This window comes from Garra rufa, chromosome 14 (genome assembly GCF_049309525.1).
Source record: "Garra rufa chromosome 14, GarRuf1.0, whole genome shotgun sequence".
NCBI classification, from domain to species: domain Eukaryota; kingdom Metazoa; phylum Chordata; class Actinopteri; order Cypriniformes; family Cyprinidae; genus Garra; species Garra rufa.
In genome coordinates, this window is record NC_133374.1 from 23,782,337 (window position 1) to 23,809,867 (window position 27,531).

Sequence of the window (27,531 nt, forward strand, 5' to 3'; positions counted from 1 at the left end):
TTTATTAAATTATTTATTAAAATGAAGTCAAATTAAATGATTTAAATTAAAAAATAAGATAAAAATGCTTCAACATTAACTGTAATAAAAAAATATTGCATTTATAACAATGTCTTATATTTGACATAAAAAAGTTGCAACATTCAGATTATATAAATTAATAAAATTTAATTAAAAAATGTAGGGCTATAAAAATTTTAGAAACATACATTTGTAATACAATATGTAATAAAACAATCAAATAATAATAAAATAAAATAAAATAAAAAATGTTTCAACATTTAAATTATGTAAATAAAACCAATAATGAATATTTTCTTACCTAATCATTTTAGGTTAACACTATTCATTTTAGCAAAATTTGTTATACATGTATAGATATTGTACATGTATCAATTTATTACATTTATTAAAATAAATAAAATAAAAATAAAATAAGACAATAAAAGTAATTCAACATTTAAATTATGTAAGTTAAACCAATAATTAGAATTTTCTTACCTAATTATTTTTGGTTAGAACTGCTCATTTTACTTAAATTGTTATAGGTACAGTATTTATATATTTATTACATTTGAAATTATAGAATAAAATAAAAGTTTCGACATTCAAATTATGGAAATTAAATCAATAATCAGACTTTTCCTACCTAGTTATTTTAGGTTGGAACTACAGACAATTGAACAAAAAAAGGTGTATATGCTACATTTAAATGTTTATAATACCCAACATAGGAGTGTGTGGCATTTATAACAAATTTATGATGAAGTACTGTGTCCCAACACATTCTTTAGTACTCTTCCATTACTAGAACAGTATGTTCTTGAGGTGTTTAGTGACTTTAACATCTGTTTTATGTAGTAAATGTAGATTTTCTGCATACTTAATAGTCTTTACCCATTGTTCTCTGGTGTAATGAATGAATCAAGGTCTTGTGCCACTTGATCTAGCTGCAAATATGACCATGGTTACAAGCATACAGACCAGGCCAACAACTTAAAGAGTGACAAGGGAACCATGAAGCCTACTGTGTCTCAATCTGCCCTCACTGACCGACAAGTGGCCGCACTGCTGGGTCGCTGCTTGTGGGGACCAGGTAACAGTTGGGATGGAAAGAAAGTGGGAGGAGAAGAAGGATGAAAGGAGGGAAGGAGAATGAAGTGGGCCACTGGTGATAAAAACCTTTCATGACATTAGGATCTGTGAGGTTCCGTGAGCAGATCATAGAGATCATAGCGTGAAGTCTATCTTCCTCCTCCTCATCGTCGTCCAGAGAGGGCGCACGACTGCCCGTGGTGTGGTGGTAGTTTATAGTGACTGCTTGGGCAATAAAAGAACACAGTTTAGCACCCGCCTCTAAAGCAAAGTCACGCTCCACTCACACACACTGCAAAAAAATCATTTGAAATCAGTGCTTTTGTCTCGTTTTTGCAGTAGGGTATAGAAACATGCCTAAAATGAGCAAAACTCCATAACACATCAAGACTTGTTTTCAAGTCTGAATTTATATTTTATTTATATTATTGTTTTTAGTCTCATTTTAAGCCTTATTCAATTTTAGTTCATTGAACTCAAAAGTGTAAAAGTTAGTTTTTTTAATTTATGGTCAACACAGAAAAAAGTTATCATAAATTTAAAAATAAAATTTTAAAAGATAATTAAAAAATTAATCAAAAAGTAATTCAAATCATTCTAAATTTTAATTATCATTTACCAAATAATTAAAAACGTATTTAAAATTAAATAAAAAGATTTAACATTTATATATTATGTAATTTAAATCAATAATTGAATTTTTCTCATTTTTTTGTCCTAGATTTGTAATAAATATATTGTACTTATGACAATTTATTATTTAACAAAATAAACTAAAATAAAAATGTTTCAACATTCATATTATTTAAATTCTTGTTTAAAGCTTTAATAAATTTTAATTTATTAAACCTAAATTTAAAAGTTTTTGTTTGATTTTTGATCGAAAAAAAAAAAAAAAATAATAATAATAATAATAAATTAATAAAAGAGTCTTTCAAATCATTTTAATTTTTAATTATTATTTACCAAATTAAAAATGTAATTCAAAATATGTTCTTTCACAACAACGTTTGATGTCTTAAGAAATTCGGTTTGCCTAGATTTGTAATAAACATATTGTACTTTTATAACAATTTATTATATTAAAAAAAAAAATTCTCCATTCATATTATATAATTTTTTGTTTTAAGGCACATTTTAAGCTTTATTACATTTTCATTTATTAAACTTAAATTTAAAAGTTTAAAATTATATTTTAATTTATGAGCAAAACAGAAAAAGTTTTATCTCAAATTAAAACCTTAAAATGAATAACAAATGAATAAAAAAAAGTATTTCAAATCATTCTAATTTCTAATTATTATTTATTGAATTAAAAACATAATTCAAGATATGTTCCTTGAAAACAAGGATTGATGTCTTAAGAAATTCGGTTTCCCTAGATTTGTAATAAATATATTGTACTTTTATAACAATTTATTATATTTAAAAAAAAAACAAATAATTTTTTGTTTTAAAGGCACATTTTAAGCTTTATTACGTTTTACTTAAATTTAAAAGTTTAAAATTATATTTTACTTTATGAGCAAAACAGAAAAAGTTTTATCTCAAATTAAAACCTTAAAATGAATAACAAATGAATAAAAAAAGTATTTCAAATCATTCTAATTTCTAATTATTATTTATTGAATTAAAAACATAATTCAAGATATGTTCCTTGAAAACAAGGATTGATATTTTAAGCAATTTAGTTTATTAAATTATTACTAAATTATTAAAAATTAAATAAAATGTTTCAACAATTATATATTATTTGGACTTAAATCAATAATTGAACTTGTCATATTTGTCCTATGTTTTTGCTCAAGATTTGTAAATATAGTGTACTTTTATCAATGTATTATATTTAAAATTAAATAAAATTAAATATTTCAACATTCATATTACATAAATTCTTGTTTAATTTATTATTTATTGAATTAAAAAATTCAAGATATGTTCTTTGAAAACCAGGCTTGATATCTATTTTGTTCTCTAAATTAATAAAACATTAAATAAAAATTTTCAACATTTCTCTGTGTGAATTAAATGGATCCTGTTTTTAAGAATGTTTTAACATTTTAACCAGAAAACAAGACAAAAACAGTGTGTGAAGATGATTTTCTTGCAGTGCATACATACACAGATATAAAAAGGAGCACTGTCATCCCAGTCAGAACAGTTGAAAATCTAAAGGCTGCGTCTAATACTCACATCCCTCCCAGCAGCCTCCACAACGGCTGTTATGTTCCACAGAAAAGTGAGAACAAAACACAGACAACAATGATATGCGGGGTTGGTGTCTAAAGCAGCCCTGTTCAGCATTCACACATCCGGGAAATCAGGTCTGGCTGAACAGTGGCTGAGAGTGATAGATGAATATGTGAGTATTTAAAGGATTTAAAATGTAGATTGCTCCAAAAAAGTACTTTTGGATGCTTAAGTTACTTAAAATCAAATTAATTACATTTTTGATGTGTGGCTTTGAAGTGTTTAATACTTTTGGGGTCACTGATGGACGGATGGATGGACAGATACTTTATGTGTGAAGAGAGACAGAGACAGAGATGTGAAGAGGACAGGCACATTTCTGCAGAAACTCACTTGAGTCGTGACGGTGCCCTGGATAGACGATGCGAAACACGTAGTCTGCGGCGATCTGCTCCTCTCCATCTCCATCCTGATCCACTAAACGGGCCGTGCTGTTCCTCTTACGAAGCTTAGGGAAGACTTTACCCTGTTAGACAAACACACAGAGTCATAATCAAACTAAACTCAGCTTCTTGCTTCAAATAAGGAACATTTTGTTTAATTAAAGGCTAAAGATTACAATTCAATGTTTCTTCTTCTTTATGCTGAATTTCTCCAAATCTGTTTTAATGTCACTTGCTCACCAATGGATCCTCTGCAGTGAATGGGTGCCGTCAGAATAACAGTTCAAACTGCTGATTAAAACATCATAAAAATGCACAGGACTCCATTCCATCAATTGATGTTTTGTGAAATGAATAAGAGACAACAGTGTTAACTGATAATTGAATTTTTAAAAAATGACCCTTTTCAAAAGTTTACATACACGTGATTCTTAATACTGTGTTGTTACATGAATGATCCACAGCTGTGCTTTTTTGTTTAGTGATAGTGTTATGAGTCCCTTGTTTGTCCTGAATAGTTAAAGTGCCCTCTGCTCTTCAGAAAAGTCCTTCAGTCCCATGAATTCTTTGGTTTTATAGCATTTTGTGTATTTGAACCCTTTCCAACAAAGACTGTATGATTTTCAGATCCATCTTTTCACACTGAGGACAACTCAGGGACTCATGTGCAACTATTACAGAAGGTTCAAACACTCACTGATGCTTCAGAAGGAAACACTATGCATTAAGAGCCAGGGGTGTAAACTTTTGAATGGAAATTGGATGTGTACATTTTTGTTATTTTGCCTAAATAGCTTACATTTTTCATTTAGTACTACCCTTCAGAAGCTACAGAAGATACTTGCATGTTCCCCAGAAGACAAAATAAGTTAAATTTACCCTGATCTTCAAGTTCAAAAGTTTTCACCCCATCTTAATGCATTGTTTTTCTTCTGAAGCATCAGAGACCGTTTGAACCTTCTGTAATAGTTGCATATGAGCCACTCAGTTGTCCTCAGCGTGAAAAGATGGATCTCAAAATCATGCAGTCTTTGTTGGAAAGGGTTCAAATACACAAAAATGCTGAAAAACCAAAGAAACTGTTTAGGAAAAACAGAGACTCATGAACAAATATCACTAAACAAAAAACACAGCTGTGGATCATTCAGGTAACAACACTATTAAGAATCAACAGTATGTAAACTTTTGAACGGGGTCATTTTTATTTATTTAATTATTATTTTCTTTTGTAGACTATATGTAAACATCTTTTATGTGAAATATCTTATTCAGGTCAGTATTAAATAATAAAAAAAACATGCATTTTATATGATCCTTCATATTTTGGTAAAATAATTAACATTTTGCAGACGGACTCTTATTCTGATGGCACCCATTCACTGCAGAGGATCCACTGGTGAGCAAAGTGATGCTAAACTTTTCCAAATTAGTTCTGATGAAGAGACAAACTCATCTACATCTCAGATGGCCTGAGGGTGAGTAAATTTTCCACAATTTTAAATTTTTGGGTAAACTTTTTTTTGGGGGTTTATGATTTAAATCTTTGAAATGCTGCTGACACATCTAAACATTCTGTTACATGATGTTTCTAACTTCTGAAGCAAAAAACACACACCTTGCCCTTCTGGGACCAGAGTGGGGGCTCAAGCTGACCCCGGGGCAGTAGACCCGTCTCCAAACAGGACAGGAAAGCCAGCAGGTGGCCACCAGGAGGGAAGTGCAGAGGAGGCCGCTGGATCCCATCCTGACTTACTAACACCAGAGTGCCCCCACAGTCCGCTGAGAGAAGTTCACATTAATATAATAAAATATTATTGTGATCTGTGATGTGATAATGTGAATTGAAGCTAACAATCTGCCAAAGTTTAAAAGGATAGTTCACACAAAAATGAAAATCCTGTCATTAATTACTCACCCTCATGTTGTTCTAAACCGTTAAGACCATTTTCAGAACACAAATCAAGATATTTTTGATTAATCCAAGAGTTTTCTGACCCTGCAGAGACAGCAATGCAACTGACAAAATTAAGGCCCAGAAAGGTAGTAAGGACATAAATAAAATAGTGATGTAACATCAGTGTTTAACTGTAATTTTATGAAGCTATGAGAATCATTTTTGTGCACAAAGAGAACAAAAACCAAACATTATTTAACAATTTCTTCTCTTCGGTGTCAGAGTACCATGATGCACGTTATTTTTGTTTTGTTTGGGCACAAAAATTATTCTTAATGACTATGTCCTTCTTACCATTTTGGGTCTTGAATGTGATACTTGCATTGCTGTCTCTGCAGGGTCAGAAAGCTTTCTGATTTCATCAAAAATATCTAAATTTATGTTACGAAGATGAACGAAAGTCTTATGGGTTTTGGAACGACATGAAATAAATTTTGGGTGAACTATCCCTTTAAATGTAAAAAGATGAGTAGAATTGTTAAAGCTAACAGTTTGTTCAGAAGAATACTCACGGCGCTGGTGACAATGAATGCAGACGATCTGTCTTAAAGGCACAGTCAAAGCGTAGTCCCAATAAATACTAAAGTGTGGAAAAAGAGAGAGAAAGTGATTTTTTTCTGTTAAAAGAGATCAGCATCCTAATAGTCTTTTAAATGAAATAATCAATGTTATTTTGCTAAATAACCTCACATTGAGATATAACATATCAACCCTATCATTACAAACCAGCAATCAGCACATCAGGACACTCATCTCATGCTTTTCCTGTACATTTTCTGTGAAAGTAATTGTAACTGTCCAACCTAGCAATCTCAGACCAATAAATTCAGTTCCTACATGTCAAGTACAGTGTGGCAAAATGAATCGCAGTGATTGGCCACCGAAGCTCTTCCAGACCATTTTACCTGATGACCTAATTTACCTGATTTCATCTTGTGTGTGTGTACAGTATATATTACCTTTTCTCCAGGTCACAATCTCCCAGAGTGCCATTGATTAGCTGATTGGGCGTCCACTTCAGCGTGAGTGTTTCGGCCGTCTGATGAAGGGACAGGTAACCACGCAGCACCTCCATGTCCTTCTTCTGCAAAGAACAAAGTCTGTTCAATAAAACACAGCGGCTTCCCCAAATCCTTAAAAATAAATAGCCTAATCAGCAGCCTATCACACTTTTCACTGTTTATCCACCTTTGTCTTCCTGTAAGACCGGTCGTAGCCATCCATTTGTAACTTTTATGAGTTTGGCTTCCAGTTTTATCGACGTCCAGCTATTTTTAGGTGTACAAAACAGCTTGTTTTGCTGCTTAATATTGCAAATTAATGTGTCTTACCACATTTTTATTAATGTATTATCTTAATTATGAACACACTGGTTTGTAGTGCAAACAGTTTTACCGTTCACTGCACATCGTTATTCTTCTTGTTATTTTTCTATAGTGGCTAATGAACTGGAAGTTGTGCCCATAGGATTACTTTCGCGTTAAAGAAAAAGGTGGATAAGTTAACATAAATGAAAAAGAGCAGAAAGGTGTCAGATCAAAGAACGAAAGAAAAATGAGCGTTATAAGCAACAGAGTGACATAAATAAAACGTCTCTGACGATTTACTGTGATAATGAGAGCTGCAAAACGCATCAGGTTTCACAGAGAAATCCAATTAAACCTGAATCATTGCAATCCTTTTGGCAAGGGTCGTTTACACTATTGATTTCTATGAGTCCTTGCCAGACCTAGCACTCTCTGTGCCCAGTCACATCAGTCACCGTTGCAAATCTCACAAACACTTTCATGCACACATCCAGTTCGTGCCTGACTCATTTGATGACAAATCTAATGTGGTGTAATGGCTAATCCAGTCTGCCTTTTCCAGTTCACAAGAGTAGCCAACTAGCAGCCGGGAAGTCAGCATGGGCCGAAAAGCTAAAAATGCCAGGGAAACCCATTTGACCATTCATTACACAAGGCGAAACAACATTTTAAATAGTTCTACCTACCAGATATTCTATGGAAGCCCATTTCCGCCACTTTCGTTCAAAATGTAAAAAAAGTTTTTGCGACTTGTTATCTCACAATTCTGACTTTTTTTCTCAGAATTCTGAGAAATACAATCACAAAAACAAGTTATAAAGTCAGAACTCGCAATTGCAACTTTATTTCTCAGAATTTATTTCTCAAAATGTATTCCTCAGAATAACGAGAAATAAAGACAGAATTGTGAGATATAAACTAGCAATTATGACTTTTTTCCTCACAATTGCGACTTTGTATTTAACAATTCTGACTTTTTTTTCGCAAATGTGAGTTTGTATCTCGCAATTCTGACTTTTTTTTCAGAATCGTCTGATATTAACTTGTAATGCAGAGATATAACGTCCAGTTCTGAGGTGAAAAAGAATTACTGATATGTTCACAGAATTGTGAGTGTTGCGATCTCGCAATTTTGACTTAATATGGCACAATTGCGAGTTTATATGACACAAATCTGAATTCATTTCTCAGAATTGTGAATTTCTATCTGGGAATTCTGACTTTATAACTCGCAATTGCGACTTAATTTCTCAGAATTGTGAGTTTATATCTTGCAATTCTGACTTTATAACTTGTTTTTTCAGTGTATATCTCACAATCCTCAGAAAAAAAGTCAGAATTGCGAGATACAAACTCACATTTGCGAATTGAATTGAATAGTGAAATACAAAGTCGCAACTGCGAGGAAAAAAGACAGAATTGCTAGTTTATATCTCACAATTCTGACTTTATTTCTCGTTATTCATAGTTTATATCCCACAATTCTGACTTTATAACTTGCAATTGTGCATTTATATCTCAGTTCTGAGAAAAAAAGTCAGAATTGTTTATAAGATGCAATTCTGGGAAAATAGTGAGATTTACTGTAAACCTACAATTGTGAGAAAAAAGTCAGAATTGTGAGCTAAAAAGTCACAATAACCTTTTTTATTTTTTTATTCAGTGGCGGAAACGGGCTTCCATATGTTTCCCTCAAAATATTGGATGAGAAAAAAAAATAGTGTATAAATCTTTCCGTTTTCTAAAGCAAAAAACCCCGTAAAGTGTGCGGTGAGTTTGGTGGAGAGTAATTGAGAACGAATAGGGGAAAGTCACATGAGTCATGATATGATTGGATATGACTGGTTATGTTCGACTGTGATTGGTTCATGGGATAAATCCCGCCTCTTTCAGGCACGCAAATCAGTCTGAATGAACAATATAATGGTGTTAAAGGGAAGACCAGTTTAAAAAAAGGAAATAAACAACTCACACAATTAGATATAACGACTTTGTTACATCAAAATAAGACTTGGAATGGCATGAAAACATGATCTGTAGGAGTTTTAGTGAGTAATCAGCTTGGCGAAGATTATAGTAAATCTCAGCATCTGTGATCAATATTTGCCAAGCTCTTTGATGACTGATAATCCCAAAAATTCAAAAATATTTAAAAGTTAACTAGCTGAACACAATTTCACAAATAAAACATATTGTTTAAATTGTTACTGCCTTGAGTTATTATTTTGGAATAAATGTAAAATGCTTAAAACACTACTTTGATGAGACTTGGCTTTAATAAATAGAATTTTGATTACATTGTTAATATAAAAATATAAAACAGAATGTTTTTTTCTAATAGTGTAAGTAATGTTTATTTAACCAAGAAAATGTGACTGAGACATGAATTTACATTTGATTAAAAAAAGAAAAACTACCCAGAACACTCCTGCTTAATTCCTATAACCAGCAGCCCTTAAGCTCGATTATATTGATTAAATGACATTCATTGATCTACAATCAATCCCTTTTGTTACATTCATCAAAGAACTGTAGATGCAAATCAAACTAGTTTTCCTATAAGTGCATTTGCATCTGTTTGTGTGTATAATGTCTTACCGGTTGAACGAGTACATTGTTTTTTCCGTAGAGCAAGTGAACACGTGAGTTCTGGTGCAGGGATTCAACATACTCTCTGGCCGAGGCTGCAAACTTGTCCTCAGACATGCTTCCTGAAGACTGACGCTTTCGGATCTGAGGAAAAAACATTGATTATGAGATATTTTTTCTGTTCACTTTTGAAATTACCTGTTTATGTAAACAAAACTACTACACAATCACCTCTATATGTACAATCAAACCAAAAATTATTCAGGCACCAGGTACAATTTTTTGCTAGTGGGTGCAGGACACTATAGTTCATTTGTGTATGTGAGGATAGAAAAATAGTAAACTGTGACATATTATACCCAAAGATTCTTCATACAGTGGATTACCAGTAAAACTGACAAACATTTGGGACCAAAAATTTGCTTTGACACTTTGTCTTGACTATTTTTTGCTACATACCTTTCTATCAAAGTTATCTGACATTATCAAGATGAATTAGTTTTGAGGCTCCTGAGTTCTTATATTTTATTACCATTTTCTAAACTATAATGAAAAAACTGTGATAATGTAAGAAATGTTAAGGTGACTGAATAAATTTTGGTTTGACTGTAATAAATTTGTGATTATCAAGATGAATTTGTTCTGACACAGTTTGACTCTTGAGTTCTTGTCATTTTTTACCACCATTTTCTAAACTATAGTGAATAAAACTGTCTGATTAAAATTTTTGTTTGACTATATGATATTCTCACCCCAAGTGCAGGCCTGCGGCCCGGCGACACTTCTTGGCCCCTGTGGGCCCCATGAATGCGATGCCTTTGGACAAGCTCATTGGCTGACGGGTCCGTCCAGAAATGATCCGACGTCTTGAGCTTGGTGTACTCTAGAGCGCAAGGCCCAACTGTAGAGGAAAAAATATTGATTGCACATAAAACAAATTGTAATGTGATAATATATTGTGATACAAAATGCCAGAGTGAATTACAATAAAATAATGAAAGCCAACACCATCACTTTTCATTGAACTTGTTCTTGAGTGATCTATAAATCTCTATTAGCCGCATTATGAGTAGATAGCGTGTGCTTTATGCATCAGGAACACTCACCCAGTAGTGCCGCCAGTATAGGACCAAACACAGAGTCGTGCATGAGAGCCTCCCTTTCATAATACTTACTACAGACACACACAAACAGCAAACACACACAATGTGTATGTCAATAACCAGAGACCTCTTTCAAAGGTTGAACAAATAACACATTATTTCACGAGCTCCATATGACAGTCCAAACAATCACCATGGGCAAATGATAAATTTCAAGCCTTAATCTTGACAAATAACTCTCTGCATAAGAGAGATGAACAATGCTTGTTATGCAGTCACTATTATTTAAGAAAAATAGGCATGCATAGATATTACATTTCAAAAATATCTTCATTTGTGTTTTGAAGATGAATGAAGGTCTTATGGGTTTGGAACGACACGAGGGCGAGTAATTAATGACAGAATTTTCATTTTTTGGGAAACTATTCTTTTAATATTTTTTAATCCTAAAGTACCGATGCTCATTACCTTGCATTATCCACAATATACTGCACTACTTTATCCAGGACCTTCTCAAAGAGGGCTGTGCGGACCCATATGTGCTTGATGGCCTGTGCAGAGAGTGGCTGAGGTGCTCGACCGGCAGAGGAGCCCTGCCTCCGAAGGGGCTCCTGTCCTGTGCTCTGGGCTCTCCTGAGAAAGACATCAATAATACAGTCATACACAAGAATGCAAATGTATATGCAAACAAAAAACATAATCAAATAGAGTCATTACAAACCAAGAAGTCTTATGCAACCAAACAGGAAAAAAAATTGTTGAATAAAGAGGTTATTCTCATAGCTTCATAACATTAAGGTGATGTCACATGGACTATTTTAACAATGTCCTTACTGCTTTTCTGGGCTTTGAACGTGTTAGTTGTGTTGCTGTTGAGGCAGGGTCAGAAAGCTACTGGATTTCATCAAAAATATATTCATTTGTGTTTCGAAGATGAACGAAGGTCTTACAGGTTTGGAGTGACATAAGGGTGAGTAATTAAAGGAGTAGTTCGTTTTTTTCATTTCAAATTTACAGATAATGTACTCACCCCCTTGTCATCCAAGATGTTCATGTCTTTCTTTCTTCAGTCTTAAGAAATTATGTTTTTTGAGGAAAAGATTTCAGGATTTCTCTCCATATAATAGACTTCTATGGTGCCCTCGAGTTTGAACTTCCAAAATGCAGTTTAAATGCAGCTTCAAAGGGCTCTAAATGATCCCAGCCGAGGAAGAAGGGTCTTATCTAGCGAAACGATGGGTTATTTTCTAAAAACTTTTAAAATTTATATACTTTTTAATCTCTACACAGAGTACACACAGAGCTAGACAAGACGAGCATTTGAGGTTAATAAGTATATCAATTGTAATTTTTTTTTAGAAAATAACTGATCGTTTTGCTAGATAAGACCGTTCTTGCTCGGCTGTGATCGTTTAGAGCCAAACTTGGGGGCACCATAGAAGTCCATTATATGGAGAGAAATCCTGAAATGTTTTCCTCAAAAAACGTAATTTCCTTACGACTGAAGAAAGAAAGACATAAACATCTTGAATGACAAGGGGGTGAGTACATTATTTGTCAATTTTTGTTCTGAAAGTGAACTATTCCTTTAATGACAGAATTGTAATTTTTGGGTGAACTATCCCTTTAAAACTAGGCCTTTCTTTAATCATTTTGTGCTTCTGTTTGTCCTCATATACTGTAACCTGCTAAAATCCCATACTTACATTATCTGGCCTTATAAAAGAAGCAAGTGATACAAAAGGGATTATGACTGTGCTTGTCAGTGGGAATTTTTAAGTGTTTGTGAGTCCATATACTTCTCCATACAGCTTCTTAACAGGATGACCTGGCTGCTCATCTACAACAGCACAGGAGGGCCAACTGAAGTCACAAAAACCACTTGAACCAGCTGGGCCATTCAGCATTCGGGGACAACACATATTCACACAATGACAGGGACAGAGCATGTGTCATCCCAAAAGACTCACCTCAGAGCATTAAAAGAGATAAATCTCACAGATAAAAGACTAAGTAACACAAGAGCCGGAACATAGATTAGACTTGCATTATCTGTCATAGAAGCCACTTAAACCATCAACAAGTTACTCCTGAAAAACATTTTGGACAAAATACCCCACAACTACACTACACTAATGTTCAAAAGTTTCGGGTCAGGAAGTGAGATTAATACTTTTATTCAGCAAGGACGCTTTAACTTGACCACAAGAAATATGGAAAAGTATAGAAAGTATAGAAATTTCTATAGATTTTCAATTTCAAATAAATGCTGTTCTTTTGAACTTTCTATTCATAAAAGAAACCTGAGAGAAATGTATAACTGTTTTTAGCAAATCTGCATATTAAAATGATTTCGGAAGGATTGTGTGACACTGAAGACTGGCGTAATGATACTGAAAATTCAGTTTTGCATCACAGAAATAAATTACATTTTAAAATATAATAAAAAAGAAAACAGTTCTTTTAAATTATAATACTATTACTGTATTTCTGAGCAAATACATTCAGCGTTGGTAAGCCTAACAGACTTTTTTTTCTTCAAAATCATGAAAAAAGAAATCTTACCAACCCCTAACTTTTGAACACGATTGTATGTTTTGGCTGAGACGGCATTACAGCATTACAGTAACACTGTTAGTTTTTACCGAGAGCCAGACACCAGCTCTAGGGTGACAGAGAGTCGTTGCTGCACTCGGAGAAATGAAGAAATCACAGAAGAACCAAGTAAAAAATATTGCTTTAGGGGACTGTCACAAGCTAGTGCAGTAAGCCAAGATTGAATAGAGTTGTTTGGGGGAGAAAAAAAAAAACAGTGGCACCAATAAAAAAAAATGACTTAAAGGGACAGTTCAACCAAAAAATAAAAATTCTGTTATCATTTACTCACCCTCATGTTGTTTCAAACATGATTTCTGATTTTCGATGGAGAAAATCAGTTTATTGTATGTTTAATAAGAATCTCGTCCATTGAAAAACCACTTCCAGGATTTTGCTGGTTACTCAACATTGGCAAAATGCAATCCAGGATTTTTTTTAAATCGTGTACTCGAATTGAAAAGGAAATTGTGACAGCCCTAATCAACATGTAGGTGAGTAAATTATTTTGTGGTAAACAATCCCAACTTCAGGCTGAAAATAAACCTGGAATATTCCTTTAAGCCAGTTTCTGTGACTAAGCCCATCTGAGATCCGTTCTCAGTTTGTGGAGAGCTGGGAGGACTGCTGTAATGTTGAGCGCACCGATGAGAGAGTCCATCATGGGCGTAAGCCAATAACACCCCACAGCCATTAATCTCCCTCCAGCCCGGACATCACACTACACCACAGCTGCAGGCACACCAGAGATGGATGAGTCTGCTGTCTGAGCCACAGCGCCCTCATCTTCTCTGATTTACATAAGCATTGATCGCATAACGGCCTACCACTTACACTGTGTGTGTGAGCGCTGGCCGCAGAAGTGGACATCAGTATAAACAAGCAAATAAATCCCTGCACCTGAGATGAGCTGCAGATGCTATGGAGATGAAACTGTGCATTTCTGCTCCAAGAGCAATAATGTAGAGCATCCAGTGCAGAGGCCCGTTAATAAAGATGCAGAAAGGGTTCACCGAGTGCATAATGAATCCTAAAATAGCAAATATTTTTGTATAATGATGCTGAACTGTATATTTACCGTTGTTCATGGCAACATACAGACGCTACTTTCCACTGCTACTCTTTTTATACCAATATAAATAAATTGCCATCTTTTAACAGAAATTAACTTGAACTGCAAATTAACAATAATATATAAAATAAAACTCTAATTTTGTTGCATTCTGCTCACCAAGCCTGCATTTATTTGAACCGAAGTACAGCAAAGAGAGTACAATTTTAAAATATTTTTACTATTTAAAATAGCTGTTCTCTATTTGAATATATTTTAAAATGTAATTTATTCCTGTGATTTCAAAGCTGAATTTTTAGCATCATTACTCCAGTCTTCAGTGTCACATGATCCTTCAGAAATTCTAATATTCTGATTTGCTGCTCAAAAAACATTTATTATTATTATGTTGAAAACAGCTGAGTAGATTTTTAAAATGAATTAAAAAGTTCAAAAGAACAATATTTATCTGAAATAAAAATCTTTTGTAACATTATAAACGTCTTTATCATCACTTTTGATCAATTTAAAGCATCCTTGCGAAATAAAAGTATTATTTTTTATTGTTTCTTATATATACTGACTCCAAGCTTTTTAATGCTATTGTGTACAATGTTACAAAAGCTTGTTTATTTATTATTTATTTTTGCTTATTTATTTCAGATAAATGCCGATTTTTGGGTCTTTCTATACATCAGTTAATCTTGAAAAAAAAATTTACTCAACTATTTTAAATATTTATAAATATAATAAATGTTTCTTGAACAACAAATCAGCATTTTATAATGACTTTTGAAGGCTGAAGTAATGATGCTGAAAATGTAGCTTTGATTACAGGAATAAATTTCATTTTAAAATATATTCAAATAGAAAACAGTTATGTTAAATAGTAAAAATATTTAAGAATTTTACTGTTTTTGCTGCACTTTGGATCAAATAAATGCAGGCTCGGTGAGCAGAAGAGACTTATTCAAAAAACATAAAAACATCTTACTGTTCAAAAACTTTTGACTGGAATTGTATATACATACATATCTCTCAAAAGATTTTTTAATATAAAATTAAGGTTACTGTTTTTGAAAGTAGTATCTTATATGCTCACCATTATAAATAATTAAGCACTAAAAATAATCGACATATATATCTGAGAAGTAATCAGCATATTAGAGTGATTTATGAAGGATCAGGTGAAACTAAAAATTTAGCTTTGTCATCACAGGAATAAATTACATTTTAAAATATATAAAAGTATAAAACAAATATCCTAAATTGTAATAATATCTCACATTTGTAAAATTTTTACTGTATTTCTAATCAAATAGCCTTGGTGAGTACAAGAGACTCTAATTAAAACCAATTAAAATTGTGAAGCTAAATACAATCGCAATAAATAAAATCATTTGAACAAAGTACAAATGTGTTTTGGGTGCAATATAACTCTGTTGCATAAGAAAGTAATGACATGCAGTTGCTTTATTAGACCCGAGTTTGAGCTCTGAATTGCTGCGGTAGAGGTATTCAATAACCAGCGAGCATCTTGTTGCTCTAGCGATGGTGACACCATGGTGTTGCTGTGGCAACGCGAGTAACCGAGTGAGTGCGGTGGGGGAGGGGTGCTTAAAATGGACAGGCAGGGAACACCGCAGATCATGTGACCTGCAGCACTCCACATTAATGCTTTAAATGTGTGTGAGAGCAGCTACTGTACAGACACACCGAAGTGGCTTCAGCTAATCTCTGACCACAACAGAGATGTTGAGTCACCTGGAGATTGTGGCTATTAGGCCCTAGCGGTCCGCTCTTGAGTGGCACATTGGCCATGTGGCTCCGCTAATGGAGAGTTAATGGGAAAATAAGAAGCTGACCGAAGCCCCGGAGCATCCGCCCAAAGCATTCCTCATTTAGAGTGCGGCAGAGCCAGTCTTCTGTTTAAAGCCCAACAAAGCAGCAAATCATTCCTCTCCACACACCAGATGTGATCTGCTTCCTGCTTTCATCATTGTCTGAACAGCTTATCAGTCATAAAGCATTGCTTATATCACTAATATGATCAGTTCCTGTTTATGGCTTTCTTTGACTTTCAGCAGCTCTACTTACAGTTCATATTGATAAGCAGAATAAGCAGGATTGTTAAAAGTATGTCATTTTTCATGGTTAAAATGACTAAAATGACAAAGAGGAGTGTTCCCATGGCACAGGTTAGGGGTAAGTTGATCTGAGTCAGTGGGTAAGATTGAGTGGGTAAGACTGTTTATCTAACTGAATCTGATTCAAACCCATGTAAAATTTTAAAGATAATTTACCTCTTTTAATAACAAATAATCAAATATAGCTGCAAGCAGCAATGACCAGGGTTCAAGCACTTTAAGGCATTCAAGCACATATGAAAAAAGACATTACATATTATTTAGAAAGCCTGTAACCACCTAAATCAAAGATTAAAAACAGCATTTTTGTCAAATCCAGGTCATTTTTCTATAGAAATAAGAAGTGTTTTAATGTTTATGACTGTTATAATGGCAGCTGTGGTCCAACCTCTTTAAAACATTGCATGCTTGCTTAGAATCACTTGTCGCATGTGCTCAATAGGTTTTGTGAAGTTTTGAGTTTTCGTTTAGGCTTTATAGGCTTTTTGGGTATGTTTGGACAGGCCTCTTTTCTGTTATAGCTTCCCGAATGGTAAATATTGACCTAGAGAGTCCAGAGAATTGTACTGCAATGATGGAGCAAAAAACCTAGGAGTAGTTCGCAAAAGTAGGTTTTTTACATTTTCTCAATCATTTAACAAACGGTTTGATAGACAGCAGTGGGTCTAGAGGCAGAGTTGCCCAGAATGAGGAGGTCTATCGTATGATACAAAACCGTGCAATGTACAATCGTTTACAGCCTTGAAAAATGCGATATCGCCCCCAGTGGCCGTTTTCTTTAAAAACATTTTTACAGACCTTCTGGGGCTGTGAGTCAAACAGGCCTGCTGAGTTTCTGCTGAGTTTCTGCTGAGTTCCTGCTGAGCATGGAGATTGCTAATTCTTGGCCATTCTAACATTTACAATAGGGTTTCAGCGCTGCATGTTGTCAGTATTTTGTCCTATCCTGTTCTGTTTTCCTAGTGTTTTTCCCCCTCTGTTTCCAGTACTTTTGGTTTGTCCCATTTGCTCCCCCTTTTGGTTTAGTGTTTTTGGTTCCATCCATGCCCATATTTGTATTTCCCCCTCGTTATCCTGTTATCTCGTTTGTAGCCACGCCTTGTTTTCTGTGTATTTAAGTCTGTGTCTGATCATTCCCAGCTGTCCGTCGTTAACGTTACATGTGCTCGTTTCTTGCTCCCGTTTGTTTGTTTGTTTGTTTGTTTGTTTGTTTGTTTGTTTGTTTGTTATCATTTTCAGTGTTTTTGTTTAATAAACTTTATTTATTCATTTATTCCGGTTCTCCTCCTCCATCTCCACTCCTCAACCCAGCCAGAGTGTGACAGAACGACGGACCAAACAAGAATATGAGTCAGGCTGAGGCAGCTCTGAGGAGACCGCAAGGTGGCCGTGAGTTGGAGCGATATGTGGAGGACTTCATCGAGCTCTCCCATCAGGTAGGCTGGCACGAGGCTGCTCTTGGTGCTGTGTTTGTTTTGGGGCTGGATGATGAGACCATTCGCTGCGATCTTCCCTCTTGTAATTTCCCCTTGATCGAGCTAATAAACCTGATTCTCTATTTGAATGGATCTGATTTTGAAGTTGAAGAATTTCCTAATTCTGGTCGGTCTCATCTTCCAGTCCCCTCACAGACACAGCACATCGCGCCAGCCTGCCATAAGCCGAGAACCTCCACATACCGTTCCAACGGATCGAACCGCCAGCCCAGTCTCCTATCCCCAGTCATCCTCCAAAGCTCCGCCGCTGTCCTCAGCCCGATGCGGCCGGCCTCCTCCCCGCGCTCTAGTCTGCCAGCCTCCGACCCAGCGCTCAAGCCTGCCGGCTTCCTCTCCGCGCTTAAGCCCGTTAGCCGCCAGGCCAGCGTCAGCTCGCAAGATGGCCGCCACGCCAGCTAACAAAATGGCCGCCACGCCAGCTCACAAGATGGCTGCCATGCCAGACGCTACAAGCAAGATGGCTGCCATGTCAGAGTCTGCAAGCAAGATGGCTGCCACGCCAGAGTCTGCAAGCAAGATGGCTGCCACGCTAAAGTCTGCAAGCAAGATGGCTGCCACGCATGAGTCTGTAAGCAAGATGGCTGTCACGCCAGTGTCTGCATGCAAGACGGCTTTCGTTCCTGAGTCCCCGGCCAAGATGGCCGCCAAGCCTGAATCCCTGGCCAAGTTGGCCGCCAAGCCTGAATCCCTGGCCAAGATGGCCGCCAAACCTGAATCTCTGGTAAAGATGGCCGCCGTTCCTGAGTCCCCGGCCAAGATGGCCGCCAAGCCTGAATCCCCGGCCAAGATGGCCGCCGTTCCTGAGTTCCCGGCCAAGATGGCCACCAAGCCTGAGTCTGCACCCAAGATGGCTACCGCCAAGTCAGAGTCTCCGCTGGTTCCGCCCAGCCTCCCAGAGTCTCCGCTGGTTCCGCCCAACCCTCCAGTGACCGCGCCGTCAGAGCGCCCTCCAGTGACCACTAGCCCAGAGCTTGCTCCTTTAGTGTCTCCGCTGGAGACGCCCAGCCCTCATGAATCTCCGCTGGGGTCGTCCAGCCGTCCAGAGCCCGCTCCTCAAGAGCGCCGTCCAGAGCCCGCTCCTCAAGAGCCAGCGCGAGCCGGAGCTCTCTCCTGCGCGCCCTCCAGAGCCGGAGCTCTCTCCTGCGCGCCCTCCAGAGCCGGAGCTCTCTCCTGCCGCCCTCCAGAGCCGGAGCTCTCTCCTGCGCGCCCTTCCGTGCTCTCCTGGGTGGACTATGCCCTAGGTTCCCCCAAACATTTTGGGGGGGGGGAGGGGGGGCTACTCCCCTGATCAGCCATGGCCACCTGGACTGTTTACTCGGCCATGGCCACCTGGACTGTTTACCCGGCCATGGCCACCTGGACTGTTTACCCGGCCATGGCCACCTGGACTGTTTACCCGGCCATGGCCACCTGGACTGTTTACTCGGCCATGGCTTCCTGAGCCCCCAGATCCGCCATGGCCTCGTGAACTATTGACCCGGCCATGGCTTCCTGAGCCCCCAGATCCGCCATGGCCTCCTGAACTATTTACCCGGCCATGGCTTCCTGAGCCCCCGGATCTGCCATGGCCCCCCGGACTGTTTACCCGGCCATGGCTTCCTGATCCCCCAGACCCGCCATGGCCTATTGGACTGTATGCTCTGGAGACCGCCCCTGTATCCTGTGTTCCTTGTATCCCTGTCTAGCGGTCTCCAGGGCGCCCACCCTCCCTCCCTAATGGATGTTAGACGGCGCGAGACGCGCCTTTTGGGGAGGGGGGTGTAATGTCAGTATTTTGTCCTGTCCTGTTCTGTTTTCCTAGTGTTTTTCCCCCTCTGTTTCCAGTACTTTTGGTTTGTCCCATTTGCTCCCCCTTTTGGTTTAGTGTTTTTGGTTTCATCCATGCCCATATTTGATTTCCCCCTCGTTATCCTGTTATCTCGTTTGTAGCCACGCCTTGTTTTCTGTGTATTTAAGTCTGTGTCTGATCACTCCCAGCTGTCCGTCGTTAACGTTACATGTGCTTGTTTCTTGCTCCCGGTTTTTGTTTGTTTGTTATCATTTTCAGTGTTTTTGTTTAATAAACTTTATTTATTCATTTATTCTGGTTCTCCTCCTCCATCTCCACTCCTCAACCCAGCCAGAGTGTGACACACGTAGTCGTATTTATTTTCTTAAAGCTAATTTAATCAACGTAAAACCAACAAAATTAAGTTTAAATTTCAATACCTTTAGTTACACCAAAGTTGTAACATTGCAACAGAGAATTTGTTGAGTAAAATTAAATGAAAATTTAATAAATAAATGTCACTGAAACTGGAAGGGCTAGTTAAAATAAAATTAAGGTTTCAACTCCATTTGTCAGAAAAAAAGCAGAGATTGCTTTTATTATAGTTATTTTCAAAGCTTTCAATGTACTCTTATTTTGAAAAAAGAACTTTATTCATGCTTATTAGTTTTAACAAATATGCTTTTCCTCAAAACTAATCAAAATTAAAAATTATTTGCTTAGAATTTCTGCACAGGAGAGATTTGCTGTCGTTTCAAAACAAAAAGAAATATATATCGGTATCAGCATTAGTTATCGGTAAAATTTATTTAAAAATATCAGCATATTGGATATTGGCAAAAATGTAATATTGTGCATCCCTACATCTGATATGCTAAATCAGATTTTATAAAGGCTACATTACCAATGAAAGCAGTCAAAAACAAAAGCTATATGACTTTTGGCTAATATTAGCCAATAGGCTAATTTACTAAATGAAAAGATACAAAAATTAAAAAAAAAACAATAAAAAATTCCATGGAATAATGAGCATAGTTTGTGCACAATAAAAAGTCAGACCTGGTGATTTCAGCCTGCTGCTGTAGCTGTTCCTGAACCTTGCGGCAGATCTCGCTCGCTGTGGTGTTCACCTTGCCGATCTTGGTGAAGAGGGCGGCGATCTTATCGCTGCGGAGGAACCCCGCCGCTCTCCGCTTTAACAGGTGGCTTAAGCAAGCCTCAATGGAGCCTGCGGGAACATCGAGGGAGGAGTCGATAAGCAAAGATCAAACAAAACACTGAATAAACTTAAGCAATTAGCATCTTATTATTTCCAACAGCTTTATGAATTCCTTTAATAACAGCCATTTGTTCTCACATGTCAAATTTTCAATTCCATTTCCCTCCCACGAGGCTTCGCTATCGATGAACTTGCACGATGCAAGGGAAAATCTTATTGCAGAAGTAATTGTGTTCCGCCTCATACTCCTCATTCTCCTTTCGTGAGGTAAACAGCCATGACGGGAGCACAATTGCAACTGGAAACGAGATTTACAGCTGGTTCCTGGAGCACAGCTAAATATTTCAGTAATTCAGAGTCAGAGCGAGCTACCTGTTACCGCTCGCGCTTCAGCTGGGATTTTGTCCCCTCAAGCGCCGCACACTCTCTTCAAAAACAAATAAACAACGGCAACAGTTCCCCAGTCCCCTAATCTCACCGATGAAGGATGGAGCGGGGATTCATATTGGCGTAAAAGGACGGCTAATGCGTGCGTCCATCTTTCTTGACAAGTAGCCAACTGCTCATGTGCAAAGAACAACAAATTAACATGAGGAAACTTGCTCGGCAAATGAAAACAAGATTATTTGTACATGATTGCAATGAAAGGCCAGTTATGAGATTTGCATTTGCCGTGACAGCTGGGTAAAGTCTACCTGTCGACTCGCCGCGTGATTGATGCTATCAATATCTCAGCAGAATCGAGGTCCTTTCGCTGCCACATAATCGACTGCATTTGTGAAAGCAATCAGATGTTTATGGCAGTAATAGCCCTTTTATTGCTCGGCTTGTGCCACCGGGGGCAGCGGCTTAAGCATTCTCGGCTTCAGGTTTTCCTTTTAAGAGCCTGTTTGATACATTTAGACTGCTAAAACGCACATTCATGAAGGGAAAGTGGGAATTGCATTGGTCTACTGTAGTCGACATCCAGGGGTCTCCCAAACGGCAGGGCCCTTGGGCATACAGTGTGAATCAACCACTACACCACAGGTTTTCAGTAAGAGTTTATGACCTTAATTTTTGACTTGTTGTGCAGACCTGATCAACAAGCTGCAAATATGTTGCTAATCTACACGTCTAATTTCAGAGCATACATGGAGATGAATCATCTAAGTGGCTGCTGAGTGCTTCCCCCTTGAGAACCCAGCATGCTAACTGTCTGCTCCCAAAAGCAGCTCTGATTTGGACAGTAATGCCCTGAGAGGCATTAAAGAAATGGCACTTCCTGTGTTTCTCAGATCTATCATCTATTGAGCAAGAAACGTGCAGACAAAGCGTTGCACAGTTGAGAATCGAGCTGAACGCTCCTGAAGATGTATTTACATAATCTCTGTGTGCCTGCTGGTTTGAACGCCTTCCTGCATGTATCCATACACCCACAAGCTACTGTGGTTTCATGCTTGCAGCACACGTTTGAATGCACACAACAGTATTAGGCAAAAATAATGCATATGTACATATAAATACACTCTTATAACACACTTTTCACACTTTCACTAGTTTAATTTGTCTATTGATTTCTCTGTTTTCTTTACACTTTACCTTCTCATTGCTCCACGTTTGCCCTCTGCTCATTTTTTTTTTTTTTGGATACACCCTTTTTTCCCTTTGTGAAATCACGTCGCACATTGTCACATTTTGTCATTACTTCCTGTTTTTGGTTTGTTTAGATGTATTTGGTCCATGTGGCATTCATATTTCAATCAAACGATTCAGAGTTTGTTTGGTGGACCGAGACCCATCTTTTGAGCAGTTTTGGTCAGCTTGTTTGGTACGCACCAGGGTTTCAGATGGCAGCATTCACACTTACTCAACTTACTCAAAAATAGACCAAAAGCAATATTACAAACCATAACATTAAAAAGTATATAAATCACTTGTTTTTCTAAAAAAAAGATTGTCCAACAGCGGCACCAGCAGGTAAAGTTACAGTGGGAGTCTGCGTCTCTCTCGCCTCCCCTGAGCCCATTGAGTTTTAACAGACTGTCTAAAGCATGCGATGAGTTTGGTGGGGGGTAATTGAGAATAAATAGGGAAAAGTCATGTGAGAGGAGGTAATGCCTCCATCATGATATGATTGGATACGACTGGTTATGATGGACTGTGATTGGTGATAAATGATGCCTCCTGTGTTCGTACGCATTCTGTATTCGCAAATCAGTCTGAATGAACTATAATAGTGTTAAAGGTGCCATAGAATGCATTGATACAATATTTTAAATTGTTCTCTGATATCTACATTGAAGGTATATAGCATAGGAAAGGGCAATTGTCCCTAGAATAAAATGGTCTGTTATTACCTTATTTTGAAGGTTCATGAATAATAATGAGGAGCTCTGCTCTGATTGGCTGTTTCACAGAGCAGCTCATTCAGTAGCTGGCACATGGAGGAAAATATATATCTAATCACGGAGCTCGAGCCGCTATTAATATGCGGTTTATTGAAACTGCTGTTTTCAATGCACGATCATTTTACTTTCACTTTTGTGATCGCATGTGCTCTGTGTAACGTTATACTACAGCGGCAGTACTTACCACATAAGTTTAGATGCTTGTTAGTGATGCTCAGGATCTGTAAATCTTTCGCCATCGTCCGCGCAGCCATCTCTCCAGCTCTCCGTTTATGTGGTAAGTGAAATCTTATGTACTGTTATCTTATGTAATGTAACAGGCTACTGCTAGCAGTAAGCTAACCATGTCCTTCGCCTCGCCTTATTTTATTAGATCGCCTTATTTGTTTTCCTTGACTTTTTGAGTAGGTTACAGACACCAACCATCCCTGCACATAACATCTCCTGCACAACCTGGAACATAACATTTATTCCCGTGATCTGTCATTTTTGCTATTGTCCGAGCTTATTGTCCTGTTTTTTTTTTTTTTTCACAATAGCCTACCCGCAGAACTTCTGATGATTGGGCTTTGCAAATGTTGGAGGCGTAACTATTAATGATCGTGACTCTTTCGTAATAGTCGCTGTTATGTTAGGATTAGCCTATTTTTCAGTGGTCTTTTGCAAACACCAGATTTATATAAGGAGGAAACGATGGTGAGTTTGTTTGAAAGTGGACCGAGACCCATCTTTTCAGCGGTCTCGGTCCGCTTGTTTGGTGTGCACCAGGGTTCGGATGGCAGCGTTCACACTTACTCAAATGAACTGCACTGACAGAGCAATCGCATCAGAATTTGTTTTATTAGAACCAAACATGACAAGTGTGCAAACACACATAGATATAACCACTTTGTTACATCAAAATAAGACTTGAAATGACATGAAAACATGAACTGTGGGAGCTTTAAGTGAGTAATCAGCTTGGTGAAATTTAAAGTACATTTCTGTGTCTGTGAACAATATTTAGTGAGCTTTGATGACTGATGATCCAAAAAAAATAAAAATAAATAAAAAATAGTTAAATAGTAAATTTAAACTAGATAAAAAAGTTCGTCAAGACAAACTTTAAGTTGGCTTGAGAAAGCTTTGCCTTAAAGTTTAAAGAAGTTTTGAAAGCTTTAAAAAGTAGTAAAAGTTTAAAAAGTTTTAAGTTTGATGGGTTTCAGTCTGAAATATTTTAAAGTTTTTAGCAGTTATAAAGATTGAAGATAGATAGATAGATAGATAGATAGATAGATAGATAGATAGATAGATAGATAGATAGATAGATAGATAGATAGATAGATAGATAGATAGATAGCTGTGGTGTCTGGGGTGGTTGCTAGGGTGTTGCTATTCGGTTGCTAAGGTACCCGGGGTGGTTGCTAAGGTGTTGCTATGCGGTTGCTAAGGTACACGGGGTGGTTGCTAAGGTGTTGCTATGTGGTTGCTAAGGTGTTGCTATGCGGTTGCTAGGGTACCCGGGGTGGTTGCTAAGGTGTTGCTATGCGGTTGCTAGGGTACCTGGGGTGGTTGCTAAGGTGTTGCTATGTGGTTGCTAAGGTACCCATGGTGGTTGCTAAGGTGTTGCTATGTGGTTGCTAAGGTACCCAGGGTGGTTGCTAAGGTGTTGCTATGCGGTTGCTAAGGTACCTGAGGTGGTTGCTAAGGTGTTGCTATGCGGTTACTAGGTTACCCAGGGTGGTTACTAGCATGTTGCTGGCATGATATTAGCATGACTAGCAAGTCGCTAACATGATTTTAGCAAGACTAGCAAGTCGCTAGCATGATTTTAACATGATTAGCAAGTCGCTAGCATGATTTTAGCATGACTAGCAAGTCGCTAGCATGATTTTAGCCTGACTAGCAAAGTCGCTAGCATGATTTTAGCATTACTAGCAAGTCGCTAGCATGATTTTAGCATTACTAGCAAGTCGCTAACATGATTTTAGCAAGACTAGCAAGTCGCTAGCATGATTTTAACATGATTAGCAAGTCGCTAGCATGATTTTTGCATGACTAGCAAGTCGCTTGCATTATTTTAGCATGACTAGCAAAGTCGCTAGCATGATTTTAGCATGACTAGCAAGTCGCTAGCATGATTTTAGCATGACTAGCAAGTAGCTAGCATGATTTTAGCATGACTAGCAAGTCGCTAGCATGATTTTAGCATTACTAGCAAGTCACTAGCATGATTTTAGCATGATTAGCATATTGTTAGCATGATTTAGATGGAGAGATAGACATATTAATAGATAGATAGATAGATAGATAGATAGATAGATAGATAGATAGATAGATAGATAGATAGATAGATAGATAGATAGATAGATAGATAGATAGATAGATAGATAGATAGATAGATAGATAGATAGATTTATAGATGGACAGATTAATAGATATAGATTTATAGATAGACAGATTTATAGATATAGATTTATAGATAGACAGATTAATAGATGGATAGATTAATAGATAGACAGATTTATAGATGGATAGATTAATAGATGGATAGATTTATAGATAGACAGATTTATAGATAGATAGATTTATAGATAGACAGATTTATAGATAGATAGATTAATAGACTGATTTATAGATAGACAGATTAATAGATGGATAGATTTATAGATAGACAGATTTATAGATAGACTGATTTATAGATAGACAGATTAATAGATAGACAGATTAATAGATGGATAGATTTATAGATAGATAGCTTTATAGATGGATAGATTAATAGATGGATAGATTTATAGATAGACAGATTTATAGATAGATAGATTTATAGATAGACAGATTAATAGATGGATAGATTTATAGATAGACAGATTTATAGACAGATAGATTAATAGATAGACTGATTTATAGATAGACAGATTAATAGATAGACAGATTAATAGATGTATAGATTTATAGATAGATAGATTCATAGATGGATAGATTTATAGATAGACAGATTCATTTTTGCTATTGTCCGAGCTTATTGTCCTGTTTTTTTTTTTTTTCACAATAGCCTACCCGCAGAACTTCTGATGATTGGGCTTTGCAAATGTTGGAGGCGTAACTATTAATGATCGTGACTCTTTCGTAACAGTCGCTGTTATGTTAGGATTAGCCTATTTTTCAGTGGTCTTTTGCAAAACACCAGATTTATATAAGGAGGAAACGATGGTGAGTTTGTTTGAAAGTGGACCGAGACCCATCTTTTCAGCGGTCTCGGTCCGCTTGTTTGGTGTGCACCAGGGTTCGGATGGCAGCGTTCACACTTACTCAAATGAACTGCACTGACAGAGCAATCGCATCAGAATTTGTTTTATTAGAACCAAACATGACAAGTGTGCAAACACACATAGATATAACCACTTTGTTACATCAAAATAAGACTTGAAATGACATGAAAACATGAACTGTGGGAGCTTTAAGTGAGTAATCAGCTTGGTGAAATTTAAAGTACATTTCTGTGTCTGTGAACAATATTTAGTGAGCTTTGATGACTGATGATCCAAAAAAAATAAAAATAAATAAAAAATAGTTAAATAGTAAATTTAAAATAGTAAAAAGAACAGCTGAATATAGGTTTACAAATAAAATATTGTTTAAATTGTTACTGCCTTTAGTTATTATTTTGAAATAAATGTAAAATGCTTAAAAATACTAACTTAATAAGATTCATACTTGGCTTTCATATATAGAATACATTGTTAATGTAAAAATATAAAATAAATTTTTTTGATAGCATAGGTAATGTTTTTTTTAATATATGCTATAATTTTATATATATAAAACTCGACCCTCTAACACTAGCTCTATTCTGTTTCTATTCCATCCATTTTTATTCTTTTTATTTATTATTTAAAAAAAGAAAAGAAAGAAAAAACCTTTTTACTTGTACTGTGTTAGACTAATCGGGACTTTCACAGCACTTATATATAGTTGCTCTTCATTGGTTTGATTGCTTCTATTGTCTTGATTTGTAAGTCGCTTTGGATGAAAGCATCTGCAAAATGATTAAATGTAAATGTCAATGTAATTATTATAATTAGAAATGTATCTTGAGCACTAATTCAGCATATAAGAATGATTTCTGAAGGATCATGTGACACTGAAGACCGAAATAATAGCTGCTGAAAATTCAGCTTTCCATCACAGGAATAAATTATATT

At 36.6% G+C, this 27,531-nt stretch overlaps 1 protein-coding gene across 1 annotated transcript in view; it reads right to left on the bottom strand.

The window, feature by feature from the left end:
- Nucleotides 1-27,531, bottom strand: part of sgsm2 (small G protein signaling modulator 2) — an 86,633-nt gene that overhangs the window by 18,941 nt on the left and 40,161 nt on the right. Inside the window, exons 3-12 of the mRNA XM_073818108.1 lie at nt 20,798-20,966; nt 11,150-11,314; nt 10,685-10,752; nt 10,331-10,479; nt 9,588-9,722; nt 6,642-6,766; nt 6,195-6,262; nt 5,344-5,507; nt 3,679-3,811; nt 1,183-1,320 (exon numbers count right to left, since the gene is read on the bottom strand). Of these exons, the coding sequence (XP_073674209.1) occupies nt 1,183-1,320; nt 3,679-3,811; nt 5,344-5,507; nt 6,195-6,262; nt 6,642-6,766; nt 9,588-9,722; nt 10,331-10,479; nt 10,685-10,752; nt 11,150-11,314; nt 20,798-20,966 (1,314 nt within the window). The remainder of the gene's footprint in view (nt 1-1,182; nt 1,321-3,678; nt 3,812-5,343; nt 5,508-6,194; nt 6,263-6,641; nt 6,767-9,587; nt 9,723-10,330; nt 10,480-10,684; nt 10,753-11,149; nt 11,315-20,797; nt 20,967-27,531) is intronic.